Below are 10,271 nucleotides of genomic sequence, written 5' to 3' on the forward strand. Positions count from 1 at the left end.
CCCCCAGGGGTACATGTAGGTTAGGGTCATAATGGATGATAAAAAATTTATGTTGGTCAATATATAGGAAAAATCATTTTAAAAATTCTCTCTAAAACATTCTCAGGTAGTGTAGTCATTTAAAGACAGATGATACAAACTTGTATTAAAAAAATCCTTAAAATATAATTAATATATAATAGCCACAATGGCTGATGATCAAAGTTTTACATGGAAATACTCGTACATGTATAAAGAAAAATTCTTTTAAAATCTTTTCAAGAATAGCAAAGCAATGATTAGTGATATTTATATAAAACAACTGTTTGTGTAGAGTCAATTTTTTTAAAATCATAACCCCTGTGTGACCACAAATGGTGATCAAAGTTTTGCATAAGAAACTAGTCATAATATTTACATGTGAGCATCCTCATGAATAAAGATTTCAGGTCTGTTCAAATCATGACTTTTTGGGTAAGGGAGGGGTTACAATTAGGGAATCAAATTTCTACAAACAAATAGAAAGAGAACCTTTTTAAAAAATTGTTTCTTTTCAAGAACAGCAAAGTTATTAGTTAAATTAATTTGGAGGCATCCCCAAGTAGTACAAAATTCAAACCATCCCCCAACCTCTGGTAAAAGTTTTCAATACTGAACTGATTGATGCTTTTACCTAGATGATGTGCTAAGGTGAGGGATGTAGCCCATGAGCCTCTGGTTTCATTTTTACTTTTAGTCTTAACACACTTGTTTGAATATTTTACCTTTGGTGTTAATAGATCACTGGTGTTAGCTAGGCTGGTATCAATTCCAAAAGGTGTTTTTTTTTCATCTCATTTTATAGGAACTGCATGTGACCTCTCATAATGACTTGTCTCTATTCTACTGTAGAGTTGCAGTGCGATGTAGCCCCTAGTTGCTAGCAATGTTAAGAGAAGACTAGCTCCAACTAAAGGATGGTAAGATACATTCCTTTGGTTACGTTACTGTTTTTTTATTTTAAATTTTGTGGTCTTGTTTCTTTTTTTCATTCTGTGTTGAGAGCTTTCATTCTGTGTTGGGTTACTTGTGTCAATGAATTTATCAATTTTTTACTCAAGCCCTAGAGGGGCTTGAGTTATCTAAAACGATGCTAGGTCATCGAATTACTCAGTTTAAAATTACAAAAATATATTATTTTTGTAGATAAAAATATTTCTAGAGACAAAAATGAAGCTTATCTTGAAAACGTCTGTATATTCAAAGATATTAAGTGTTAAATAGCGGATTATTTTCTATGGCGAATAAACAATGAGTGAAGCGTCGCAGCCGCAACAGTTTCTATACAGAGATTTCACGCTTTCCTTTGCGTATGAATCTCAGGTAACTTTTTACAGTCGCCGACAAAGCATCTTTGGACGAGTCCTCTGCGACTCTGAAAGGTGACGCAGGTTACCTCATCGTTAACAAATTCTACAATGCATGGCCAGAAAATGTATGGCTGTACCCCCCAACTGAAATTGCTTTTCACGGGCCTGCAAATGATGTGTAATTTGAGAGACAGTAAAATAAAAACACAAAATCAATGTTAAATTCTCGTATTAAGATTTGGTACCGGAAATTATATACTTCTTTTGGTTCGTACCGAATATGCATTGGACATGCCGCTCAGATAGATGAACCCCATCGTCTCAAGCCACGGTCCGCAGTAGGAGAGGATCGTACATTTTGTCCGTGGTTTGCAACGATGGATGAACCCGTAGTCACGTGGATTTTTTAGAGCCTGGAGCCCCCCCCCCCCTTTTTACTTTGAAAAACTTTTCTACAGGCTTTTAGCAAGCTATCTTAATTGATGTATTTATTGAATGAGATGTACGTCATTAAGCAAAAAATACAAAAACGTATATAGTTTGAAGTACATGTATACTAAATGTCTACATAAAATATTTCAGTTCGGAAACATTACTATGCTCTATAAAATATTCCTGAAAGTGTGTCACGTAAATTCATCTTAAAAAGTAATTAAGTAAGATTAATAATGTTTTTTTTTCTAATAAAATTCAATATATGAATGTTGTTTCATGTATACAGTCATGTAGTTTATTCAACAGAGGACTGAACTAAATATATAGCCCTCATCTTAAAACAATTTTAGGATATAATGATACTTCCTATTTGACTTTCTACAGCTTGAGTATTTCTGACGTTTTGTCAGTATATACTTGTTTTATAAGATGTCGAAAAGAGCATTAATTACAGTCTTACAGAATTTGATGAATTTAGCAACTGTAAAGTAAATGTAAAATGTAACACTAAAGTATGTTGACCCTTACTGTATAGTGAAATGAGTAGCTATAACAGTCATACAGGAACATGGGCCTATAATTCAGTTTACCTTCAAATGAGTTATATTCATAACCTTATATTGGAGGGACTTTAGCACTGACCTGCTTTAAACACAAAAATACCATATTTCAATGTAAAAAAAAATCATCGTAGAATTTGACCAAAATTTAACTATTTTAAAAAAATGATTTATGGACAGTTATATACAAAGGTGAAAAACCTGGAAATGGCAAGACCAATGTATGTGGATCCTTCAAGATGTAGAAATGTTCAGCAACAGCAAGACATTAATTCATTGAATTGAAACGAGGGAAAAGGCAATGGATGTGGACCCTTTAAGATGTGGAAATGAGCATGCAGCTACAGCTCGAAATGAATTTGTTAAAATGATGGATGGAAAAATGGGGAAGAGGTAAACCTGGATGTAAACATAGATGTTGACCCTCAAGATTTGGAAATGAGAGATACAACTAGGCATAAATTTATAGAAACAACTGGAAGACAAGACCGATGGACATTAACCTATCTAACAGCAAGACTTACCACAGTGGACAACACTCAATGATCAGGGTTCATATGCATAAAAATTCTAGGAATTTTTCATAAGTCTTATACTTATTCCCAAATCAAATTGCTTAACTAAGAAACATACTTTTAGTTTCATGCATAAAAATTCTAATTGCCTTACTTAGTGCATCTTACCAAAGCATATCACTTCTTGCTTAAAATAAAACGTCACAATGGTGTGACGTCATTGCGGGTTTTGACGATATTGAATCTCCCGTTCTACGTCATCATCATCGTCTGAATATGGCAGAGAAAAAACGTAAACCGAATTGGACAATGGAAGAATGTTTACATCTAACACATTTATTTAACGATAATAAGAAAATTTTGAGGGCTAAATTCGGCGCCGGAGTGACCACTCAAAAGAAGAGGGAAGTATGGAAAAATATTACTGAAGCAATTAATGCAGCCAACCCTTCAACCGTCCGGACTATAGAAGAAGTCGAAAAGAAGTGGCATAACATCCACATGAAGGGGAGGGGAGAAATATCTGATTTTAGAAGAAGTTTGCAAAAAACAGGTTCGTGAAATGCTTGGTATGCTTGCAATGTCAGCCATGATGTTTACCGTACCTAAGATACAAGTGATATAAGGGTGATAACTCTATTGTCGGTATTGAGGCATAATAACGGGATGTAAGCAGTAGATTAGATCTAACTGAAATTCTAAATTAGATATTCCAAGTCAAGAAACTCATAATGTATACAAAATTTATTTTATAAAGTACCAAAGTTACATGTATAAGACTGTACCATAGGACTTTTGGGTCGTTTAAATTCGAATGACAGGTGTCAAAAACTGAAAGAGTAGACTGTGTAAAATTTGGAAATTATTTTAGCACGGAAAGTTTACGGAAATGCGGACGACCATGGTAATCATGAAGATTGTTTATTTTGATTTATTAGTATATTATATGCATTTAAGTGTCACTCTGTGTACCCTAATGGCCGGTGCGAGAATATATCCATACCTTTATTTTTATACCCCCCCTCCCCCTCCCAACAATTTCACTTACCGAAAATACTTTACATAATCTAATAAATAGTTGATGTTAAATCCTCTCGCATACTCGCTACATTTACATTGGATCTAACATCTACTTTTAATTAGATTGTGCACACCGCGAAGAACTTTTTCCAAACAAATGCGTAGATCTATGTAATAATGATTTGTTCAGAAACAACAAAAATCCATATACTATAGTGAATTACAATCAGCTCGAAAATTAGCAAGCCATAGTGAAAAAAAAAATACTATCTCAGCTAAAGTGATCCCCAGTATTTTTTGATAAAGAAAATGTAACTTTTTTATATAGTTACATGAAATAATGGATATATCTTTTTGAAAGCAACGAAAAACAATTTTTAAATAAAAATAAAATGCTTCAATTTACATAGGTGGAGGACCGGCAGAGAAACCATTAAGTGCATTGTCACAAGCTGTTGAGGAGGTAATTGGTGAGGAAAATGTTTCTATCTGCGGAATATCTGGGGCCTTTGATTCCTCTTTGATGACGTTTAACAATTTCAACAGGGGCATGGAAGACATTCCATCGAGTTCACTGCAAGGGTAAGGCTTTCTTAAGTGTCAGTCAACTGTCACGTCGTTGTCTTTGCTGTCTTGCAGCCATTTTGCTGTGGTAAGCAAAATGCTTAAAAACTTTAGACAAGGTGAAGGGTTGTTTAACTTTAAGCATATTCTAAGACATATAAGTAAGAATAAGAAACATCATGCAATCCACTTACAACGTAAAGTGACGTACTAAGTAAAAAACGTCACTCTGCTTAAGGTAAATCGGCACTTGAGAATATGCTTAGCAGAATAAGAATTTTTATGCATATGAATCCAGGTATGTAACATAATATGATAAATGATTCAAAATCTTTTTTCCTCCAAATCAACTAATCTGATCCTTGATCTTTATTATATACTGTACACGTTCACATGGAAATTAATGCCCCCCCCTTTATTTTAGCCTCTTTAGCCCTGCAAGTGTCTAGACTGCTGTATGTAGATGCTTCAAGATGTGGAAAGGAGCTAATACAGCAAGATAGGAATCAGTGGAAAAATCAGGGAAAAATAAACCTGATAGATGTTGACCCTCCAAAATGCATGTCAGAGATACAACTAGACATACATTTGTGGAGACAGCTGGAAGACAAGTCTGATGGACCTTGACCTTTCCAACAGCAAGACTTACCACAGTGAACAACTGTCAATGATCAGGTATGTGACATAATAAATGCTTTTTTTTGCTGAAAAACAACAACAAATGAATATCTGATCCTTGACCTGTATACTAGTAGTACTTTATGCCAAAAAATTTTTTGCCCCTGTTTTAATTTAGCCCTATTTTCCCTAGAAGCGGGTGAATTTAGAACAGGGTGAATCAAATTTTAAAAAATGTGCATAACTGTGAGCAAATTTACATTGGAACAAATTGTCTATTTAAATCGTTAGAAAATGAAATATTGTATAAGTAGAATTTTTAGCAAGGATTTAATTTTGGCATTATAAGCGAGGGTGCTGACATCGCTTAAATTGAATATCGCTAAAAATTGATTGCGTATTATATGTAATAGCTTCTTTAGTTAGCATTTTAAAATCGCTAAAATTACTTCTCGCTAAAAATAAAATACCAGATTTTAGGTAGAAATCACTAAATTTGCATCTCGCTAAAATTTCCACTCATACGGTAAGACAGATCAAAAATGACTTTGAATACAGTATTTTACTTAGAAATGTTTCTTTGTGAATTTATGTTTATACCATCATAAATGCTGAAATTTATGAACTACTGTAGATTCCTAATTATACACGTGGAATTAATTATTGTGTAATTTCGCAAGAAGCACCACCCACGAAATAGAATTACTCCCTTTTATTTTTATGTTGTTGAAATTTACATAAAATCAATTGATCAACCGTCCATTCGCTAATTTTTATTCTTGTAAATTGACGATGAAGAGTCAATTCGCGATAATAAGTACTCACTAAAAATAAGGAATCTACAGTATTTTATAGTATGCTTTGGTGATTTGGTAAAAGTACTCATTAAGAGACTGGATCAAGATGATATTATGTTAGTGTACTTGTTATTTTTAGGGCTGGGACGATAGATATATCAAGATATCGATATATCGTGATATATGTGAGGACGATATGCATATCGATACATATTTAGAAATATCGCCCATGAAAATCTGACTTCTATTTTTCTTTGCTCATTTAACATTTGGGGTTTGATATACAAAGTAAATAAGTTCAATATAAATATAGACATGAAATAAATAATAATTAACACCATTTGAGTAAAATATTTTTGTTTTGCAACATATAAACAACTATTTTGAATAAGTTCATCTTATTTGCAAAGAAATAATTTGTTTATTTCAATGCAAAAAAAGATTTTATAAGCAATTAAAAATATCGTGATACATATCGTATCGTGGCTCAAATATTGTGATACGTATCGATATAGAAAAAGTTGTATCGTCCCAGCCCTAGTTATTTTGAATACCTAAGGTACCAGGTATGTGAATGTTTCCTACATATGTCATTTTGTAAGACCCTTTTCTTTGTTTTATTTCATATTGTTCCTTATTTGGTTATTAATAAATAAGCATATTTTTTTTCATTGACAGAAAAGTAAAGTATTGAAGAGGTATATTCATGTGATTGTATTTGTAGAAAGAAAAGAATGCAGAAAACCAGATCTGTGAAGCATACACAAGACTGTTTATGATATGGGTGTCTGAGTTGAGAAGAGGGTATGGGGTCTCCCACTCAGACACATGGATTTTCCTTGGATGCTCCGGTTTCCTCCCACATAGACCTTTTTTTTCTCTAATGTAACTATTAAGACAATTATCTTTGAAGATATTCTAATTTAAATATTTTTTTAATCTAATAATAAAGAATGAGTGCACTTAAGTACGTCATTTGGAACCTTTTCGGCTACCCATTTTAAGCTTAACATTACAATATATCGCTAAATCAATCCATGATTGATGTGCACGCATATGCTCTTGATATTTATTTCTAGAATTTTTTGTCATACATATTTCTTTGATTACAGAAAACTTAATTGAAAAGAACATGTAAAAGCCTTAAATTCCGGAAATTTGAACGGGACCACTTTCGAATCTAAGGTATCCCCAAATAGGCGGAGACTTTTAAACCGCATGGTTGTGGAATGTAAACATAAGCTCATATGATTTTTTCGCATTGCGAATTGAAATGGAGAAGAGAGAGATCGTGTTGATTTCATGGTGCACAATTATTAAATGATTCTAATGTTAAGGGATGGGGTAAATGTCTCGCTTTGCAGACCATAATACAGAGGCGACATAAGCCTAGATACATGTACTTACTAATGACACTGTCAATAACAGAATTCTTTCAAAACACCCCTAATGAAAAACATAAAGATTTAAATAAGAGACATATTATCTTCAAACCCTATTAATATTTGCGCAAAAATCTCCCATAGTTTGAAGTTGGAAGTACGATAGATAATGTCACAACAGAGACTTAAACACAAAGAAATTTTCAATGAAAGCGTTAGCGTATCGAACAGCAGAAGGTCACATGAGAAAGGTGATTATAATATCAATCGTTGTTGCTCAGTGACCAGTTAATTTAGTAGCTATCTCGACCCTAGTTTGGGGACATTTTTTTGAAAATTAGATATGAGCCGCAACTTGGCCAACATTGTCCTTTGGATATGTATAAGTTTAAGTTAAAATACATATTCTGTGCAAATAAGAAAAATGGCCAAATTGCGGCTCGATGTAAACAAAGTCGTTGAAAACTGGAATGCACATGAATAACAATAGAAATGAGACAAAACTGTTAGAACCCCGTCTCAAAAGCTAGTGTCATTCGGCATTATTTAATACTTTCATGTAATATAATATACCAAAACCTGCTCTTAAGACATTGTTTAATACCTATAAAACATAAATTTAATGAATTTTGGAATTTGATTTTGCGCAAAACATCGGGATCCAACTCTCATAGCTTAAGTGCACTCATTCTTGTTGATTTTGCTGTAAAGGTTTTTATGCTGGTATTACAATGTTTTCTGAAACTTAGATGTAATCATTACCGGTATTCAATATTAATTAAATTAATATTTCTGGAATGTACAAATTCTGTCAGCAGTTGTACCAGTTATAATTTGTATAATTAGTAAATTCTGATTATTTACTAATTGTGCACTTTTAAAAATGAATGTATAACTAAATATACAGTTAAAGTAATTGATTTATAATGTGACATATTTGTATTTTTAAAAAATGTAAAATTTGATTTGAAAATTATTTTGTGATTTGTTAATGTTACACTGTGATTTGTTTATGTAAAATTATAAGTGAATGTGGAAAAAAAATGAAAACAAATGAAAAAAATGAAAAGCAAGAGTTAAAAAAAAAGTAAACAAAAACAAAATATTTAACACACACACAAAGATGCAAAAACAAACAAATAAAAAAGAGAAATTGAATGAAAAAAGTATTTTAAAAGGAGAAAAAGAAAAAAAAACACGAAACTTTTAATGCTGCCTGCTTGAATTAACATAATTGCATGTTATTTCAAGCAGAAGGTTCCAAGCCCTTAAAAGCAGAGGAGAAGTTTTGGTACATGTACATCACATTACTGAATGTACATGCACTGCCAATTACCCGGTAATGTAGACACAACTGGCATGAGCTTTTTTATCACCAGAAGATCTTAATTAATTTGGAGTGAACAATGCAATAAATTAAAATTTCATTTATAATTCAGATATCTTCAAATATTTCCATTTCTAATTTTTTTTCTCTGTGATAACTCTTTGAAAGTTAGTCGAAGTTTATTTCTTGATAATTCTGCCGGAATGTAAATTAGGCAGGTCGATAGGTCTGGAGCTAAGGAGGCCTAATACGCATGCAAATCTCGTGCGCATCTGTCTCTGTGTCTGACGCTAAGGAGGCAAAATAGGCATGTAAATCTCGTGCGGCTGCCTTTGTGTTTGACATCAGTGGGCGAAGACTATTGAAATTAGCATGGAAGTCCTCGTGTGATTTAAGTCTATGTCTACATTTTAAAGTCTAAATCTACAATTTTATTTCACAATGAAATGGAAATATTAGGGATCACTGGCTAGTTTTGAGAGTATGCCAGGGACATCAACAATAGTGGGAAACATGCAAATTATCACATGTAATCCACTATTGTTGATTCCTTAAATAATAACTATAGTAGCAGCTTTATTTCTGAAAAAAAAAAATCATTGATTCAAAATAAACACTTTGTATACTAAGAGTAGTTACATGTATACTCTGTATATTCTTGTGAAAAGTCCTTTTTTCAAATTCACATGAAATATGATAAAAACTGAAGCAAAATTGAAAGAAAAGCTTATTCAGAGAATATTTATCCCCCGCTAAAGGGAATAAGAATGTGCTGACCTTGGAATCAGTTTAAGAAGGGCAGGAGGGGCCATAGGGAGTCTTCCCTAGGTCATAAGAAGTTGTGGTATAAAATGTCAAATTGAAATACATGTATCGCCAAATGAAAGTTTTACACACACACACACACACACACACACTCACACACACACACACACACAATGTATGAATTTATTACCTTGACCTTTTGACATCATAATACATAGGGCTCTTCTTAATAATCCAAAGGAAGTTGTGATATTAACTATCATTGCAAATCCTCAAAGGCTTCTCGAGACATCGTGCAGAAACGAAATTGTTAAAACACAAATTTATGACCTTGAACTTTTTTACATTTTGACCTCAAAATCAATTTGAATCCTCCTTAGGCCATATGGAGTTATCATATAAAATTTCATTGCAACTCAAGGCTTCTCGAGATACTACATTAAAGCAGAAGCGTTATACTGACAGAACTATAGACAGATGGACAGCTAGCCCGATGGATGGCACAGACTTTAATTACTATCCCTCTCCTTCAGCGGTGGACCAAAAAAAAAACAAGAGAGATGGGGGGAGGGGGGTTATGTACCTGTTAGTGGATCTAGATTAGTGACAAATTTAATGATACTTGCAACAGACAAATCATAAAAGTTGATGTAACTGTTATAGAGTGAATAAGTCATTATCAGATATTAGTCTTAATGGACATTTATACACATGCAGTCAAAAGGAACCAAACCTGCAATGTTAATTGTCCCCAGCTTTCATCAAGTACATTGTATTAATTTCGGCCATCTGTCTGTCCATCTTGCTTTATTTCACTCTCGTTTCCACGTGATATCTCTAAAGGTTTTATAAGGAAAATTTTACACAGCAACTCCCCATCTCCCAAGGAAGACCTATTGATTTTGAGGTGAAAAGTTCAAACATCAAGGTCATTGAATCTTCTTGTTTTAGGACTTTTGT

General features: G+C 33.0%; 1 protein-coding gene across 1 annotated transcript; it reads left to right on the forward strand.

Moving 5' to 3' along the window:
- The first annotated feature begins 2,910 nt into the window (after positions 1 to 2,910).
- LOC134241972 (uncharacterized) lies at positions 2,911 to 4,460 on the forward strand. Its single transcript, XM_062723992.1, has 2 exons — positions 2,911 to 3,391; positions 4,269 to 4,460. Exons 1-2 carry the CDS (start codon positions 3,115 to 3,117, stop codon positions 4,442 to 4,444), a joined length of 453 nt encoding a protein of 150 aa, XP_062579976.1. The 5' UTR covers positions 2,911 to 3,114; the 3' UTR covers positions 4,445 to 4,460.
- Positions 4,461 to 10,271: the final 5,811 nt, after the last annotated feature.

The sequence above is a fragment of the Saccostrea cucullata genome, unplaced genomic scaffold, assembly GCF_032062105.1.
Source record: "Saccostrea cucullata isolate Sc308-1 unplaced genomic scaffold, CSIRO_AGI_Scuc_v1 ctg438, whole genome shotgun sequence".
Classification (NCBI taxonomy): Eukaryota; Metazoa; Mollusca; class Bivalvia; order Ostreida; family Ostreidae; genus Saccostrea; species Saccostrea cuccullata.